The sequence below is a fragment of the Toxotes jaculatrix genome, chromosome 4 (genome assembly GCF_017976425.1).
Source record: "Toxotes jaculatrix isolate fToxJac2 chromosome 4, fToxJac2.pri, whole genome shotgun sequence".
Taxonomy (NCBI): Eukaryota; Metazoa; Chordata; class Actinopteri; family Toxotidae; genus Toxotes; species Toxotes jaculatrix.
This window is the reverse complement of record NC_054397.1, coordinates 22268347-22286981: the sequence shown is the minus strand read 5'-3', so window position 1 is coordinate 22286981 and position 18635 is coordinate 22268347. Positions and strand designations below refer to the sequence as shown.

The following is an 18635-nucleotide window of genomic DNA, read 5'->3' as shown; positions in this document are numbered from 1 at the left end:
TGTGTGAGTTAGCCGAAACATCAGAGCCTTGAATGAGAAGTGGGAGCTCAGGTGTGCTCTGGCCATGCTCCATAATATGTCTGCTGACTGTGTGATAAGGCACTAATTCCAGTTTGTTATTGTTTGAGAGCTCAAGGATGTCTGGTGTTGGGTACACAGAGTCCCCGATGCAGCCAGAGTAGAACGGGTGAAAAGGAAGTCTAGAGGAACAATTATTCATTCTTCTGTTTCACCATCCAGGCCATCCAGTCATGTTTAGACCGTTCAACTTTATCTGTCTCTGCTGGATTTCTGTGTCTGTCCTTCTATATGGACTTGAAGCTTTTGCTTCTAACATTTCAACCCAGATTCAGCTTCCAAATGTGACTGCTGTTCAAGACCAGGAGGCTACAGGCTGGGATTCACCATTTCTTCAGCTGAGAGCCAGTCTGCCGTCCTTCTCGCAGCCAATCCGTCCTTACACTCTGCTGACAAACACTGAAGATCATCACTCCATGCCCCAACCCAGACATCGCCGGCCTTCTCGCCTTCTGCGGCTTCTGGGATCCTCTTTTGACCCATTCTGGATGTCCATAGAGCAGCCATCTGAGGCCTCTGGGAGTCACAGTAATGGTCGACTTATGTTGGGTGGAGACACACTGCCTGCCAAGTTACCCAGCTACGTCAAAGAGAAGTCTCACCTGAATTCTTCTCCAGAGCTGAGAGAGGCTGCAGAAAATAATCGCCGGAAGCTAGAGAAGGAAGCTGCAGGTCTGGACTTCAGTTCTCTGCCCTCAGATGTTGCCAGTTCACTTCAGTCCTGGCTGGTGCACTCTGCCAAATGTGAGTTATACTACCAATGGATGGATCTGGGTCCAGTTTTTTGGCCTCGTTGGTTGCGGCAGACTGATTGTGAAAGATCCGACAGAGTGCGAAGTTGCTCCTTTCCCAGTGGGATGAAGTGTGTGAGAGCTCAGACAACACACATAAAGATTCTGGCTTGGCATTGCCTGGAAATCAGAGATGAAGATGAAAGATTCAGAAAGACAAAGGGTGAAAGGTATAATGGCAGCACAGAAGTGGGAACGAGTGACACAATGAAAAGGTGTTTATGGAGACAAGTGCCTTATCCTGTTGTTACAGCATGTACATGTTCATGCAAATGAATGTTTTTCTCACCGGAGCCTCACATTTCCAATCGTCATCTGCAGCTGGTTTTTATATTCACCTTATATGTATTTTATACTAACCTATTTTCCAAATCTTAACATAGCTACTTTTAGTTACTCAGTGAGACATTAAAGGTGCTGTACTTTAATGTTACTGGCTGTAAGTAGAACTTAATAAACACAATTTCTCTTGTCTGGGAAAGTTTTTTTTTTTAGCAACCTCACTGATTGACAACCCGGGAGATGACAGTCCAACCACACTCCCCCACAGTTCTCTATTGTTGTTCCATACTGATGAAGTGCTGTATGGGCTACTCATTTACTCTATGTCTCTACTCTCAGATGTTTCAGCCCTCTTGTCACAAGCTTGCCTCTCTAAAAGTCAAGTAAATGTCTGATCTCAGTAAGGTTCAACTGCCATGGATTCAACCCAGTAGCCCCATACTTCTTGTGGGCTGTGCTACATTCAAGTCATGTAGGAAACTGACTGATGGGTGCTTTTCATGCTCAGCAGTGGTTTCAGTGCACTGCAGACATTTAAAGTCCCCCCCCCCCCCTTTTTTTTATAGTTAGAATGAGTGTGACATACAAGTTTATGTTTTATGGCAAAGGAACATTATAATGTCATGAAATAGAAAATTCATGAGAAATGTTTGACCTGTTATGCCAGGTGTTTTGTTGTCTACATGAGTGCTTCCAAAAAAGAAATTTTTACCTTTACATTTAGATTTCCTTCGTTGGTTTTGTGTAAAGATTATTAAAAGAGTGATTAAACGCCAGGTCATGTTTGTTTTATCTGTTAACATTTCTAAAACCATATCATAATATAATGAAAAAAGACCCACTACTGCCATCTGGTTTTTGAACTTTTCACTCTGCTGCCCGCTCTGGCCCCACCCCCAATGGTGATAGACGTAGCTGTTTATCGGTAGATTGTCATAAACGCTGACAGTCCGGGATCACAAGGATACACCTCTCACACAGACCACAAAAACTATTTTTGTTACAACTCCCCGTGTTTGTCATATTTCCATTTCAAATCACTGACATAATTCAAGTGTAGACTGTAGGCCAAAACTCCGAGTATCAGTGAAGGCAGCAGTGTGGGTACATCCCACCTGAGCTGTACGTTACAGTTGTACACAGACAAGATGGCAGCTTCATTGGAAGACGAATTTGAAGATGCGCCTGATGTGGAGCCGTTAGAACCAACTCTGAAGAACATTATCGAGCAGAAATCTTTGAAGTGGATATTTGTGGGTGGAAAGGGTGGTGTCGGTAAAACGACATGTAGGTAAGTTTGAAGGGAAACGCTCGTTTGCCTCCTGGCACTGACTCACTTCGCTAGCTAACACAGCTAGCCCAGATTAGCCGTCACTATAAGTTGACGTGGATCAGTAAATGAAGACGATGGGTTGTTTTTTTCCATTACAAGAATCTCATGCGCGTTATCTTACCATTTTAAGACGAGATAACATAAAAATATAGTTAACGTTGGTGTGACAGGTTAAGACAATAAGGCTAACCTACTTGTTAATTCGCCGGGTATTTGAATGCTGTCTAGCACTGTCACTGGCTAATGTTAGCCAGATGACACATGGATTCATGATTCTCAGCCGGTGTGATAAGCACGGTGCAGGCTGACATTAACAGTCTGCTTGTTCCGACGTTTATTCCCGCATCCAGCGGGAGATCCTTCTACCTTCTGTTGGGTAGCTTGGCGTTCGCTTGTGTCTAAGCTAAGCTAATGTACGACTGCTCTGGGGCAAAGAGTGCTCTAGCTAGCTTGTCTTGCGTTAACGCCAGCTGTCAAGATTGCACAAGAGCGCTCGCATTAGGTTTAGTCTCAGTGTTGTTGAAGCCGCCGAGTGATGCTTATTAAGACACAAATATAATTGCTGATCGTTGGTTATTAAGCAACATCGAAGGAGCTAGTGCTAGATAACGCCCACAGACTCAAACCTTAGGAAGTTTACAGCTGGTTGATAACATCAGTGTATCGTTAGTACAACATTAAATGCGTTCAGGCAAATTTTCAGAGAATTCAGTTATATTTCTTGTCATTCATGCTATATAAACATACTGCCAAGCACTTAAAACACTGTCCTGTTTGACTGTGGCACAAACCTGTCTCCTCTCTGGGTTGTTTGGTTAGCTGTAGTTTGGCTGTCCAGCTGGCTGCGGTCAGGGAGAGCGTCCTCATCATCTCTACAGATCCTGCCCATAACATCTCTGATGCTTTTGACCAGAAGTTCTCAAAGGTGCCTACGAAGGTCAAGGGCTATGACAACCTCTTTGCAATGGTAAGTCAACCTGCTGAGAGAAAAGCACGAGTAAGGGATTTTGCAAGGGAAGGTGTCACAGACTGAGTAACGTGTAAATTTGTGCAGTAGGAAAAAGTCATGTACATTAAAAATCAACAGTTGAGTAAAAGTAAGTTACAATAGAGAAATCTACATTAACAAAGATTTATCTACTACACACTCAAACCACAAGCTACTGAACATCCCACTGTGAGACATCAAGATGGGCCATTACACTCACATTTTACTTTACTTTTTGGAGCATTTCAAAAGTCTCCTGAAATTTGTTTGACAAGTGGATAGAACCACAGCTACATCTATTAACAAAGAAGTTTCTTTATGCTGTTTTTAGAAAATGAAGCGTAGTGCATGAGATCACTATCTCCTCAGTGTCATGAGGCTGGTCAGTTCCACATCTGGGTCTCACAAGCATAAACCATCATTGTGTAACAAACAGAATCACTAGAGGCCATAAAAACATTTTCAGTCGTTTGGTAATGTGCTGATTTTGTGTGTGTGTGTGTTTGTGTTTGTGTGTGAGTGCAGGAGATTGATCCAAGCCTGGGTGTGGCAGAGCTTCCTGATGAGTTCTTTGAGGAGGACAACATGCTCAGCATGGGCAAGAAGATGATGCAGGAGGCCATGAGTGCCTTCCCTGGTATCGACGAGGCCATGAGCTACGCAGAGGTCATGAGGTAAGACAGTCCGATCAATACAAAACCAGAGCACATTTCCTTTCATGTCGCACTGAACCAGAACTGCATTTACTTTTCATTGAACTGTGACTGAGCTGATAAAGAAAAGCTGGTCAGTTATGAGTTAAACCAACTTTGCACTATTGCCTATTTGTGCCTCAGGTTAGTGAAAGGAATGAACTTCTCAGTGGTGGTGTTTGACACTGCCCCCACTGGCCACACACTGCGGCTGCTCAACTTCCCCACCATTGTGGAGCGTGGACTGGGCCGCCTCATGCAGATCAAGAACCAGATCAGCCCTTTCATCTCCCAGGTGAGGAGGAAAGAGCAGATCTAACAATTCACGGGTCATTTACAGATTGTAGGTAGGGTGTCTAAAAAAAAAAAACAAAACAAAAAACAGAGCTGCTGTCGAGCGTATAATGGAAAGAGTAAAGCGTATACATTAATGGAAAAAAGCAGCTGTGACGTAAAGTCCATGTGTTTTGTGACAGGTAGTTTTTTGATCAATCTTTTTGGAATGTGTACATCAGATATTGTGTAGGACTGAAGCCCCTGTGAAATGATAGAGCTTCTCTCTGTTCCTCTCATTGTTTGTAGATGTGTAACATGCTCGGTCTGGGTGACATGAACGCAGACCAGCTCGCCTCTAAGCTCGAAGAGACCCTGCCCGTCATCCGCTCAGTCAGTGAGCAGTTCAAAGACCCAGTAAGTCACATAAATAGACAACACTTGTAGTTATACCACAATCACATTTCTGACACGTGTTACTGTGCAGTTGTTTCTATGTTGTTGTGAGGGCTTTTTTTTCCTCCCTTGCATGAATGTAGGTTTTTCACACGTTACAGACTTGTACTTCTCCATTGAAGTGTTGCAGCAGCTACATGCAGAGGCTCCGTAGCTGTGTCACTTAACTTAACAAAAAATAGAAGTGGGCCTTTGTGGTGAAACTGGTATTTGTTTGGCTTCCTGTTGTGTTTATTAATTGTCACAATAACATGAAGTAGGCAGAGAAAAGGATCCTTTTCAGTTATACATTACCGATTTAACATTATAACCTTATCTTTACTGAGATTCACTCTATCACTCTGGAGCTGTACATCAGTTCCTATGCTGTGTGCATCTATACAGCATAATTGTGTTGCACATGTACTCACGTGTGCTATGGTCGTGCAGCCTCCCGGCCCTTCCCACTCTACAGTAGATGAGGCATATATTGTGACAAGAGGAGTCTCCTATTAACATTTCATCTTATCCTCTGATGGCAGCTCCATTGCACAGTGTTTTAATGTTGAAACTAATTTGTAGGTTAAAAAAAAAAAATTCTCGCATTTAGAACAGCTCAGCACATGAACTTGTCATTTTAAAAGCTTTCTTCGTGTGTGCTGTAATCCTTCTCTCTTCCCCACTTTCCTCACATCCATCAGGAACAGACCACCTTCATCTGCGTGTGTATCGCTGAGTTCCTCTCCCTGTATGAGACAGAGCGGCTGATCCAAGAGCTGGCCAAGTGCCGCATCGACACGCACAACATCATCGTCAACCAACTTGTTTTCCCTGACGCAGAGCGGCCGTGTAAAATGTGTGAAGCCCGCCATAAAATTCAGTCCAAGTATTTAGACCAGGTACGAGCCAGTAGTGCGTTTCTGGGCTGTTACAGTACAGCTGAACAAAAGCATGCAAATATTTTTAAATGTCACATGTTATTGTCCTCATTTCCGACTTTGTCTTCTCCCTACAGATGGAGGACCTTTATGAAGATTTCCACATAGTCAAGTTACCGCTGCTGCCCCATGAAGTTCGAGGTGCCGACAAGGTCAACACGTTCTCGAAGCAACTTCTGGAACCCTACAAACCCCCAAACAAGTGATCTCTCTCCCTGCAGGACTTCCTCCCTGCCCACCCCCATCCCCTCCGTACAGACCACACCTCTATCTACAGTCTGAACTCACCTCCTCTGAGCCCCCTCCCTCTCCCTCTCCCCCCAACCAGCCTCAAACCCCACAGCAACAGCCTCAAGAAGATCCACTCAGTCCTCAGCCCGTCATCCAAAGCAGAGCACTTCTATGGCACGACACACGCCCTTGATGGAGAGCTGACAAAATCCCAAACACACACATACACACGCGTTCTGCTGTATTGTTAGATAAGGCAGTGCAGATTTGTGCTGCCTTACTCTCACTTCTCTTGTCTTCATATGTGTACCAGCTATCCCAACTTAAAGCATTTAACTTTTTCTCCACAAAAAACCTCCCCCCCTCCTCCTCCTCCTGCTCCTTGTCCTCCTCCATCCTACAGAGTGTTGAGCCTCAGATGTGAAGACCACGAGTGTGTCCGGGTGACGGTGCTGTGTATTCCATATTTCAGACGGTTGATGTTTATGCCTTGTGTATTCTGTGTGGTTTGGTGGCTGTGTCTGTTCTCCGGTTTGACTTTTGACTAGAATTTCACACAAACGCATCTCTCACACACATCGGGAATTTCCATCCAAATTTCTACAGATTCAGGGTGTGACGGCAGGGCAGTGAAAAAAGACACTTAAAAAAAAACAACATCGAAAAAGAAAGTGGCCTGTGGTCTTTAGTAATTTTTTTTGTTCTTGACCAAGACCATCCTTCTTATTGCAATAAAGAAAACCGAAGCAGTCTAAAGTGTGTCTTTTACCATTTGTCAAACCCTTAGACCTCCCCTCTCCATGTGATCATGGTGTAAATGCAGTTACCTAATGTCAATGAGATTTTGAATCGAGTCAAATTGGGAGCGTTATGTCTTCAATGGCTATGTTATTGTTTGAACTAGACAGTCTTAATGGCCTCTGTTAAATATTTTAGGCCACTGTGGTTGCTTCGGGTGGTACAGGGTTGGAGCCAGCACCAGTTTAGAGATTTTAAGGCAAAAATATGTGATAAGACTCAAAAACAAATGCTCTTCTCTGTCAAACATGTGTCCATCCTGTTTACCTACAAGCTATATGGGAACACTATTGAAAGACATTAGTAGCCTTACTTAGTGCATTGTTAATTAAAACTATATTGAATGTTTCTTGGTCAAACGTTGAACCAATGAATGGTGAGTAAAGCGTCCTTGTCCTAGTCATTGAAGACTGGACTCTGATTGGCTTCACCTGATGCTTGTGTTTTGTTTCTCCATCTCCCAACAGAAGGATACAGAAAACAGGTTAATACATCCCCAAGCGAAAGCATAAGTTCTCTTCTCCGTTACTGAATGCTTTTGAGTCAATGACAAGCTGTTTTCTATACATTTTCTTTAAGTTATGTTGCAAGTGTTAATTAAAACAAACTTGCCTCAGACGAGAGCCTTTTTTTGTGGTCATTCTTTTGATCTGCGTCCCGCTCGGTTAATCCGTCTGGTAATTGGAGTCGACTGGAGCAAATTTTCTTGAGCAGCCCGCAGGTTGCCTCTGACAGAGCGCGGAGCCTCATTTAACCTTGAGCAACAAACAGGGCTTTTAGTTTTATAGAATTAAAGATGCTTGCACACACAGAAAAACTGTGCAATAAATAAATAAATGCACGAAAAAATCCGTTGTGGTGGTTCTTCAGGTGTCATCTCTGCTTAAAGTATCATCCGTAAGGGATTTAGTCTGTTAAGTCATAAAGTATTTCCTGCCAAAGAAAATATGTCCTGGTGGGGAACTGCATTGGGAACAAGTGGGATTATCACACATCTTTTTTTTATCGCGTTGTAAGGAAAAATAGGTTGGAAAAGGTGGAAGAGACGCAATGACACAAAACGCTTTTTTCTTTCCTCTCGATTGGTATATTTTATGATAATGTTTGTTCTTTAATCCGCAACAAGAAGTAATTATAGACCTGTAGCCGGGAAAACTGGTTGTTGTTTTCATATCACTTAACACGAAAGTTCGCCATGGTCCACTTGCTCCTGTTTCATAATTCCCCACTGTACTGTACAGTCCTGTGCGCTCCTGGTGCCCCGGCGCTGCGGCCTGTCGCTTGTGGTCCATCACCGAGCCGCGCTTTCCCGGTCGGGGGCCGCGCTAACGAGCTCCTCCTCCTCATTTTGGGGATTTACCCCGGGGCGCACTGACCACTGGGCGCACCGAAGAGGCTCCGAGGATTACTGCCATGCAGCCGACCCAGCTTCGAGTTAACCGAGCTGACGCCAGGGGATATCAGGGTTATGAGCTCTCTGAAAAAGCAACTCTGGCAAACGTAGAGAGCGGCACAGACACGACTATAGGCTGCTGCTAAGTGAAAATATGAATTCACTTCTCCAGTGGTGCCAATTACGCACAGAGATGCGCTGAGCAACTGGCACCTTCCTCAAGAAAAAAAAAAAAACACCAAAGGTAAGAGAAGCTTTTCATTTCCAAGATAAAATATACTAGCAGTAAGTTTATAGTCTGTTCAGTAAGATTAATGCCACAACCTGATGGGAATATATTTTTATCTGTGTATCAAATAAATAAATAAAAAAAAAAAACTCTGCAGGTGTATCTACAGGGGTGATGGTTTCTTTCTCATAGCTCTTTCTTCCTGAGGACCTGTGATCTGGCTGTCACCAATGACTGTCACCTACACGGCCAGAGTTGCAAATGCCCGATTCTGTGGCTTCTCCAAGCTGCTCTTGGTCTGGAAAGGCAGCATCTACAAGGTGCTGTATAAAGAGTTCCTGGCTTTCTTTGCCATGTATGCTGCCATCAGCATCACTTACAGGTGAGACAGCAGCTTTAGGAAAGACTGGTAACTGAGGAAATATCAGTGTTTACAGACTTACAAATCATTTTCTGTCCTTTTTACCATTTTAGATTTTTCCTCTATGATGACCAGAAGAGGTATTTTGAAAAACTGGCAATTTATTGCAACCACTATGCCAGTCTCATCCCTATGTCCTTTGTACTGGGTAAGCTTTAATGATGTTCTTCTCAACTGTAAGATAAGACAAAGTGGGGACAGGATTTGAACAACAGTGTGTCCCAGACCTGAGTTCAGGGTGAGGTGTGCACCTGATTTGGGGACTTTAGATGAGTACATGACATGTTTGTAGCTTAGCAGAGCACATACAGTACATGATCATTATTGTATTGGAGATGTACATAAATGTACTGTAGGTGATGGAGGGAACTGTAAGACTCCTATTTAATAATTAGAATACTGATTGATGACTTTTCACACATTTCAGACCTCACTGTTTGTGGAAAGGATTCATGCTGCAATACTGAAATTTTGGAGAGCAAAACATACTGAGCAGCAGTTCTATGAATATATATTTAATGACTGATACCAGCTTACCATTCTTACTGACTCCACGGTGCATTTTTCTGCAGCATGCACTGAAAGTTTACTAATTTAATCTTATTTTTCATGTATTTTTTCCTTCTTTTCTTTTTCTTTCTTCACGCATGTACATCAGCTGAAATACTTGCTAAAGTTCATGTAATATGTGATAAGTCAAGTTTATCTGACAATATTGGCTCTCTAATGTATGCGTTGGGCTCCATAATATAAATTATATAACAATACAATACAATGGTCCCTGGATTTCACTAAGGAACCTAGAGAACCCAGTTTGACAAATAGCTTCTTTAGTCCTTCCTTCCAGGTCTGATCTACATCTCCAGAGTCCTCACCTGTGTCTCTTCTCTATTGCGGTTTCCAGGCTTCTATGTGACCCTGGTGGTGAACCGGTGGTGGAACCAGTACACCAGCATCCCTCTCCCTGACAGGCTGATGTGTGTCCTGTCGGGGGGCCTCCAGGGCACCGATGAGCGAGGTCGCCTGCTGAGACGCACCATGATGCGCTACGCCAGCCTGTCAGCCCTGCTCATCCTCCGCTCTGTCAGCACGGCTGTATTCAAGCGTTTCCCCACCATGGACCATGTGGTGGAGGCTGGTGAGTAGGTACCTACAACAACTGAGATTTAGCAGTGAGTTGGGTTTGATCTTACACAACTATCCACAGAGGGTTTAAACAGTGATAAATTAACTTTGCAAATACACAATGCAACCACTATGTGCACCTCTCAGTAATTTACAGAGATTTATGTGCCTACTTGACCTTTCTCATGCTGTAGGCAGGAAGTGACAGAAAGTGTTAAAATGGAGCGATGTGATCAGTCACACACACACACGCACGTCATGAGCGTGTGTTGTTTCCTCTTCTGTACGTTCTCTGCGCCAGAGAGCGCAGGAGAAATCACAAGGACAGGCACATCCTGAAATTCACAGATGATAAAACGAAGTTATCACACGCCTGTATCTAGATCATAAGACAGTGGTGTAGCAATGTAGCAGTGGTGTTTTCTAAACTAAACAAGTTGCAGCTTTTGTTGGAATCAAGACTGTACAGTGTAAACTTTTCAGAGATGTCAACAGTGGTGGTATTTTTTTTTTTTTTTTTTCACATGCTGTTTTCTCACCGATACAACTACAGTGTCATTTCTTGACACACTGAAGTGGTTCTCACTCACTGCATAATGACTTATTTTGAAATCTGACTCAAAGAAAACCACACTCAACCACAGGCCAAATCATACAGAGCGTTGATCCCTCACCTGGCATTTGACTCACGATTTAACATTAGATATAAATGAATCTGAGGCACAATGTTTTGCTTTGCCGTTTGCTCAGGATTCATGACGAGAGAGGAACGAAAGAAGTTCGAGGGTCTCCACTCTCCTTACAACAAATACTGGATCCCCTGCGTGTGGTTCACCAACCTGGCTGCTGTGGCACGCTGTGAGGGCAGGATCAAAGATGATAACACGCTGAAGCTGCTCCTGGAGGTGCAGACACACACACACACACACACACACACACACACACACACACACACACACACACACACACACACACACACACACACACACACACACACACACACACACACACACACACACACACACACACCATTTACACAGGCCCAACGATGAGTGTGTTTTGACCAAGATTCATTTTAAGATGCATATTCACACAGAGATAAAGACTGAAGGCTTAGGATTAATTCTGTAGAATGAACACACACAGTCTGTCTTTTTGTGAGTCAACAGGAGCTGAATGCGTTCAGAGGAAAGTGCAGCATGTTGTTTCATTATGACATGATCAGTGTTCCCCTGGTCTACACCCAGGTAAGTGCTATGTTGCGATGTTGTTGGGGTGATACATGACTTTTACTCTGCTGTACGTACTGTCTTTGATGATACTCATATCTTTAGTTGAACTCTGGTTTTCACACACACAACATGTTTTATTTTTATCTTGAGGCAGTCATATTTTATCTGGCATTTTGTCACTTCTATACTTTGATCCTAAAGATACGTTATACAAACATTCTTTGATTTCTATTATGTGAATTTTCAGTTAAGTTGCTCAACACAGAAACAAGTGGGGTTTATTTTATGGACAGTGGTTAACAATTATTTTAACTCTGACTTGAAGAATCAAGTTATTGTTTTTTTCCCCATCAGTGTGCGCTACCTGCTGTGGCTTTAAATACTACAGCTCCCAAGAGCCTTAGTGACAATTGGAGAGGATACTATCCACTCCAAAAATTAATTGATTCAAGCAGCAGGAGCCAGAATTTAAAGCTGAGACACAAACATTTCACAGCAGGAAAACCACAGGTGTAAATAACAAAATGAATGATGGCTGGATTCCATTTAGCTGCTACCGTTGCAGGTTCCTGGTATTCATGCTGGTTCGCTGTCACGCTGTCGTCAAGACACTTAAATAGAACAGGGCCATCATTGATGTTATTAGTCAGACCCGTGCTTTTCCTATCATAACCAGTCAAACTGTTTGCTGTGAAAAAGGACTCCTGGATGTTTCTCACTGCAGAGCTTCTCTTCTAACATTTTTACATACACAGTCTTATACCTTTGACTTTCTTTATCAAACACAGGCTCTTTTCACTGGAGACATTTTGACTTATCCAAGCAGAAAAAACAATAATATTAATGTTGTTACTAATGACATTAACGATGACCTAAACAGGATACAGCTCTAATTAAGATTGCACTTGCACTTGCGTTTTGGACAGTTGTGACATAGGCCTACGAGCCTATAAGTCGTAACAGCGTTAGGAAAATTATTTTGTTAAAACTCAAAGTTACTACCTAGTTAAAAAAATGAATCTTACAAAGGCATGAGCCACATTACAAGGGTATTCTTTTTTAACTTCCTGCATTACACAGCATGCTATATAAATTAGCTTCATGCTGCAAGATGCGTTGTGAGTCTGTGTTTTAAAATATAATCTAAGACTGTTGTTGTGGTTTTCAAACTTTAGGCTGATCTTATTTACATCAAGCGGACTCAGACTGCAGCTTGCTGTCTGAGTGAAATATCCTACAAAAGTAATGTCATGTAAAAAGCTAGTAAAATATCAGATTCAAAAGGCAAACATAACGTGTGTCCACTTACCTTCATCTGTCCCTCAGGTGGTGACTTTGGCCGTGTACAGTTTTTTCCTGGTCTGTCTAATTGGTCGTCAGTTCTTGGACCCCAGTCAAGGTTATCCAGGTCATGACCTTGACCTCTACGTGCCAATCTTCACCCTGCTACAGTTCTTCTTTTATGCAGGGTGGCTCAAGGTCAGATAAAAGGGTCACATACCATTTTAATGCTTGAGAACAATGTTAACATCGTTAACCTTTTCTAGAATCAACTTGTTGAATTTTCTTTTCTGTCCTGAAGGTTGCAGAGCAGTTGATCAACCCTTTTGGAGAGGACGATGATGACTTTGAGACGAACTGGCTGATAGACAGAAATTTCCAGGTTTTTTAATGCTGTCTCTCTTTTTTTTTTGTCACCCCTCACTTTCTGAGGAGGACAATTTGCAGGGCCTCCTATTTGAACTTTAACACAACTTGGTGCAGTCAGACTGCTTTAATGAGACTCTGTGTGCAGTTCAGTTAAAACAAAAGCCATGTTCATGTTTCTTTTAAATTAGGTCCACTTCCATTTTTATACTGTGTGTGTCTGTATTTCACTCTGTAGGTGTCCATGATGGCGGTGGATGAGATGTATGGAGATCTGCCCATGATGGAGAGAGATCGCTACTGGAATGACTCCAACCCCCGGCCACCCTACACCGCTGCCACTCTCTTTGTGCTCCGCAAACCCTCTTTCCAAGGGTCCACTTTTGACATGGCGTGAGTTTTTGGGTTTTTCCTTCTCACTGTACATGTGGCTTGTAAATGTGACACTTTCAGTTTGAATCGCCCAGCTAGGTGGGAAAATCTGGCTAATGAAAATGAAAGTGCCTTAATTCAAGAAGAGAAAAAGTCAAAAGTAAAATAAAATCTTCCCCTGATTGAGGATAGAAAACACCAAACACATCAACTGTAAAGTACAGTATTATCAGGAAAATTCCCCATAAATTACTTCATCTCTTGGCAGGATCCCCAAGGAGGAGATGCACTTCCAGCCTCTGGAGGACATTGCTGAGAACCTGGAGGAGTCAGGCAGTCGTCATCCCAACATGGCCCTTTTCAATCGCCTGCTTAATGCAGCTCCATCCCCTACTGGCTTCATGGGAGGGGCTCTTCGCCGCACCTCAGCACAACTCCAGAGGCTACGCCACTCCCCAAGCATTGACCAATGCACCAGCGATGATGAGGATGATGAAAGTTGTAAGATAGGCAAAGGGGGGTCTCTGCCATCAGGACTGGGGCAGGAAACCCAGAGCACTGTGTGCAGTTTCAGGGAGGAGAAGAACGCCAGAACACCTCTGCTGGAGATTCAGTTTGGGGTGGACCAGGAGAGGCGAGGAGGGCAGCCTGCTGTCAGTGAGAAGAAGGGTGTGGGTGGAGAGGAGAGCAATGGAGAGCAGCAGATAGGGGAGGAAGGAGGGAAAGCAGAAAGTACCGGGTGGGAGACCCAAGCTTCGGTGTCACTGCTTCCTCCCCCTCCCCAGTCCTCCACAAAGACGTCCACTCGACCGACCTCTGCCATTCCCATCACCTCCCGTCACCCCTCTGCCTTCTTGTTTGACCCAGCTGCCCACTCCAGTCTGGAGCACTGCAGCTCCCAGCCAGCTATCAACCAGAACAGAGCTGTACCCACCATCCCCAAACCTCCCTTTGGTGGGAACAAAATGTCCTTCCTCACTGTGCCATCTTACAATGAACCTCAGCGTTTTCGCAGTGTGAGCATGGGGTCAGAGCTCACTGGATCTTAGGTTCCCATGAGCTTTTTGACCGTTTGAAAGTGTAATCCTAGATTCAGTGCACATTATCACGAAATCAGTCATATCTATGGAAGTGTGCATCCACTTTTATTCTGAATCTACAGCACCGTGGGCCACACAACGACCAGTTTTTGGAAACTAAATTGTTAGAGATAGACAGTGTGATTTCTTTGTTACAGAAACCAATGGCTCACCACATTTCCCAAATATGCCCCTATGTCACTGACGATGTTTGAAAGTCAACTTTGAACTGAACTGATTCATTACTGAGTGTGTGAAAATGATTTAATCTCTGTATATTCAATACAGACATTACATGTTCGTGCTGAGCTAGGCTAAACGAGTTTCATCACAGGTTTAGCTGAGGTTAGCACAGAGAGTAGAGGCAGGGAGAGATTTAGAAAAGGAGAAGAAAACCCTTCAGTGACTCTAAAATTGTCTTATTTACATGTTGTAGCTTATAACTTAGTCACCAACGGATCCAAGAGTGTTTTGTTTCCAGTTGTGAAAGTCTAAGAAACTACATATGCCTTATCTCACACTAACTTGCCATCTTGGCTTCCTCCGATGTAAAATTTGTGATTTTTAAGCGAAGGATTAGCAGTGTGTGCAACAAAAAAATCATTGTGATGCATGTTAGAGAAAGGTTGGAGACAGCCAGAGCCATTGTATAGAATTATTGCATAGTGTGGGTGGCGGTGATGTGCCAAATGGTGCCTAATCTGCCATTAAAACCAAAAAAGAAGAAGAAAAAGCGCAAGGTTGGAGGAGTAAATAGATTATATAATAGATACACTTTAAGAATTCATCAGGCGTTACTCAGGATTTGTCGGTGTAAAGTTGTAGAGCTGGCCTATGAAGTTAGCAAAGTTATCGCAACACTTACATCATTTTCTGCTAAAAACAAGATAAAACATTCAGTACCAGTCAAACGTGTGGACGTGCCAGCTACTTAACATTAGCTGCTAATTGTTTTCTGTCAACAGCTCAGTTTAAATGATCTTATTTATATTCATTTTGATGAAAACATTATCAATCTGGTAATGAACAGTTACAAATCAGTTTTACTTGCAGCCGTCTGTTACAGGATGTTTACTTCTTATGATGCAAGAAACACATCTCACTCCAAGCAGAACTAAAAAGTTGGCGGCCCTGATTAAACTAATGTTTCTTGTTTTCACTTCTACATTTGTCAAATACTGAAAATATACTATGATAGGATTAGAGCTGTTGCAAGGCACTTTTGGCAGAACAGTTGAGTTTCCCCCTACTCTTCTGCCGGAGTTAAGCTAAATCAAAGCAACGTGTGTACAAAGGAGATGAAACTGAAATCAGCTCTTCCAGAAAGTCGAGTGTGCGTTTAAAGAAAACCGAATTTCTGGTTCCTCAGTTATCTGCACATACGGAAGAATATTTATATTTACCCATTATTACTGAAGTCTATGCTGCTATTTTAGCATTAGCCAAGGTTTGGTCAGAAAACGGTGCTCAATACAAGACAAGGTGACAGTATTCACCCTGATTATTATAAAAAACAAAAAAACAAAAGATGGAAATAGAATGATTTCTAATGCATTATCTTCTGTATTTTCAAAAAAAAATTTAAACAAATGTTGAGTTAAAGTTTTGAGTTACAGTTTTACATGAATAACATAAAAGGAATAGTCATTGTTTTGCATTGTTTCTAAAGGAAATTGTATCTTACCTGCAAAAAAATAAATTTCTAAATATGATACAATGGGAAATGGAGCAGACAATCTGGTGATTATTCATGAGCACATATTTAGTTACAGTACAAATAAAACAGCTATCTGTGACACTCACTGTTTAGTTTTTACAGCACGTTTCAAATGTTACTTCAGTACCAACATTGGCCAGCTGGGGGTGATAGCAGCAAAGAGACCACATACAGTGAGTCAGTGGGAAAAAAAAATTCACACCTTCTTCCATAGTCTTGCTCTCCATCCCAGCAATGAGTGGGCTGCACTCCTCCATTTCTCCCTGCAGATGAAGCCTCCTACCTGGGCTGCAGCCGGGGGGAGAACACTCTCCTGGCCTGGGTGGACTGCCTCTGCCTGGCCAGGAAAGACTGAGCTGGTCCTGAAGCTCTGGAGTCCTCACACAGACTGTGGTGCTGCAGAGCAGAGGACTGCAGGAGGCACAAACAATTAGGCATGTTAACAGCTTATTACCACAAATAAAAAAGTTAGAACTGCTACTGCTAATACTGCTTTATACCAGCGTAAATTACCAGTAAGATTAAGATGTTTAACAGTTATTGTAATAAAATTAAACTGAAAGGAGCACATGGGTAACAGAGTTAATACAAGACCAGCACTCAACCCCCTCAAACTGCTTCGTTTTGGGAAGCCAGTGAGGGATAACCTCTGTGTGCAGTCCTGGTGAATCTCTGGGTTTGCAGATTAAAATAATATACTTTGTTTATCAGAGAAACATGTGGCTGCCCACAGTCTCTCCATGACCAAAAGTGGAATTATCATTGACAAAAACTGCAGTGCAGCAGAACTGGTCATAACACACCAAACCGGGACGAAAAATCCGTGTGCAAAATGTGCTGCATGTATTTCCACACAATGCAATGTGCCAGCCCCGACCTATTTAGACAAAAGCAACATTTCACTATCACAAAAAACAATCAGAGATGTAACAAAAACAGACATTGCTTCATCTACACAGTCACTCCACAACAGGGTTTGATTCTGTTTAAACTGTTTGATTCGGCATGATTCGCAACACAACATTCTGCTGCATCTCCCACAAACTTTAACGTTCCTGTAAAAACAGTACTTAATTTGAGCTGACTGAAAGTTTTAAGGGATACAGTTATCAGGAATTTTTTCCTCACATGTTCTCACCATGTTTTTCCAGGCTGTAAGGATCAGTTTCTCCTCTTGTTCCTGTCTAGACCCCGTATTATCTCCCTGAGAGTCCTGTGACATTTGGAAAGCCGTATTTTACCAGGGCAGTTTAGCACAATGAGAGGACAAAGATGCAACAAACTTTACAAAAAAAAAAGTACTTTTGTGAAGTGACAGAGTCCGGAAAAACTTTGACTCACCTCCGGGGCAGCTGTCATCATGGTATCAAACAGTCTGGCATCCTTGTTGGTGGTCATTATTCAAAATATATCACAACACAGACAAATCCAAACAAAGAAATATGTGCGTGACTGTCCGACTTGTACATCAACAGCCCCCTGACCTGCCCCGTCTGTCTGCAGCCCAGTGCTGCTCTTGGCTGTGTTTTGCAGCGGAGGCCCTGGTTTTGTTGAATGGCAGATAGAACAATATGGAGAGGTGCTGCAGGCTTAAGTGCTCTGGCTCCTCGCCACAGTCAAAGATGCCATCCTGCTGATTCGGGCACATTCACTATTTCACAGTCTGTCATCGGGCTGGGGATTAGTAGGTGAGTACCGTAGCACAATACAATTAGCTTGACAAAAGATATGGCTCCATGTTGAAATGCTGGAGTGTAAAGCTGAGCACCTCAAAAGCATATTAGCTTAGAAATCATGTTTGTTGCCCTGGTGATGAGCCAGATTAAGTAATAAAACTCCATTCATGGTGTTCAGACGAGAACAAGAAGTTGTTTTGTCTATTTTTCATTCAGTTGTGTTTTATCATGGTTTTCACTCATGGATGGATCCATGAGTTAGTGTGCATGTTCGTCTGTTTAATTGAGTCATTAGCAGTTTCACTGACCCAGAAATTCTGTAGTTCCCCTAATTATCACTTGACCAGCATCAAAAGCCAGAAGTATCAGCATATCAGGCAAGATCAAGCAAGAGAGAAAAACGTCTGGCCACTTACGGCTGGTCGACTACTAGAGCTCTCTATTTCCTGTCTCCCAGAGTCAGTTTTAACAAAGGTCAACCTATTCCAGTCTTTGCACTGGCTTCAGAGGAAATGTGGTTTATGTTTTTGTCATTAAGTGTGAAAACACAAGTGTGGGGGAGGATTTCAAAGAACTGTGTGTGTGTGTGTGTGTGTGCGCCTGTTTCTCTGGAACCAGGAGTACTGAGGTCAGCAGGAAGGCTTACCGAAACGATCTAATTTAAGAATCAAATCTGCTCTGCATCTCCTCACGAATGATGTGACCACAGTTACCACATGGTAGTGTGTGCTTGCAAACGTGTGAACATGTGTGTTTTGTACATTTTACTTATCAGACCAGCCGCACCCGTTTGCCACGGTGCACTTTCAGTTTGTGGGACTTTGTGGAAATGAAATGCGCTCCTGAAATGGAAACAAGTGAAAGAAACAAAACAGAGAAAAAATGTGGGAAGAAAAGAAACTTTC

The 18635-nt window shown here is 42.8% G+C and overlaps 3 protein-coding genes across 4 annotated transcripts; all 3 read left to right on the top strand.

The window, feature by feature from the left end:
* The first annotated feature begins 251 nt into the window (after positions 1 to 251).
* LOC121180163 (noggin-2-like) lies at positions 252 to 1145 on the top strand. The gene has a single exon (XM_041035328.1). It carries the CDS (start codon positions 252 to 254, stop codon positions 1143 to 1145), a length of 894 nt encoding a protein of 297 aa, XP_040891262.1.
* A 983-nt stretch (positions 1146 to 2128) lies between these two features.
* On the top strand, positions 2129 to 7457 carry get3 (guided entry of tail-anchored proteins factor 3, ATPase). Its single transcript, XM_041037105.1, has 7 exons — positions 2129 to 2442; positions 3304 to 3451; positions 3998 to 4146; positions 4309 to 4459; positions 4747 to 4854; positions 5574 to 5771; positions 5888 to 7457. The coding sequence occupies exons 1-7, from the start codon at positions 2300 to 2302 to the stop codon at positions 6014 to 6016; spliced, it is 1026 nt and encodes a 341-aa protein (XP_040893039.1). The 5' UTR covers positions 2129 to 2299; the 3' UTR covers positions 6017 to 7457.
* Positions 7458 to 8691: 1234 nt separating this feature from the next.
* On the top strand, positions 8692 to 14523 carry LOC121180839 (bestrophin-2-like). Of its 2 annotated transcripts, XM_041036502.1 has the most exons (10): positions 8692 to 8843; positions 8936 to 9030; positions 9787 to 10020; positions 10758 to 10912; positions 11177 to 11254; positions 12566 to 12718; positions 12822 to 12902; positions 13125 to 13279; positions 13527 to 13927; positions 13976 to 14523. In XM_041036502.1, the coding sequence occupies exons 1-10, from the start codon at positions 8692 to 8694 to the stop codon at positions 14305 to 14307; spliced, it is 1836 nt and encodes a 611-aa protein (XP_040892436.1). In that variant the 3' UTR covers positions 14308 to 14523. The 2 variants fall into 2 exon arrangements, with proteins under 2 accessions (XP_040892436.1, XP_040892435.1); XM_041036501.1 differs by having other exon boundaries at positions 13527 to 14523.
* The last annotated feature ends 4112 nt before the right edge of the window (positions 14524 to 18635 follow it).

Bases quoted from the DNA above. Each gene is read 5' to 3' on its own strand.
- LOC121180839 (XM_041036501.1), top strand. From the start codon at position 8,692: ATGACTGTCACCTACACGGCCAGAGTTGCAAATGCCCGATTCTGTGGC. The intron at 11,255-12,565 runs GTAAGTGCTATG...TCTGTCCCTCAG, and splicing joins TTCCCCTGGTCTACACCCAG to GTGGTGACTTTGGCCGTGTA. The intron at 12,903-13,124 runs GTTTTTTAATGC...TTCACTCTGTAG, and splicing joins TGATAGACAGAAATTTCCAG to GTGTCCATGATGGCGGTGGA.
- get3 (XM_041037105.1), top strand. From the start codon at position 2,300: ATGGCAGCTTCATTGGAAGACGAATTTGAAGATGCGCCTGATGTGGAG. The intron at 4,147-4,308 runs GTAAGACAGTCC...TTTGTGCCTCAG, and splicing joins AGCTACGCAGAGGTCATGAG to GTTAGTGAAAGGAATGAACT. The intron at 4,460-4,746 runs GTGAGGAGGAAA...CATTGTTTGTAG, and splicing joins TCAGCCCTTTCATCTCCCAG to ATGTGTAACATGCTCGGTCT.
- LOC121180163 (XM_041035328.1), top strand. From the start codon at position 252: ATGTTTAGACCGTTCAACTTTATCTGTCTCTGCTGGATTTCTGTGTCT.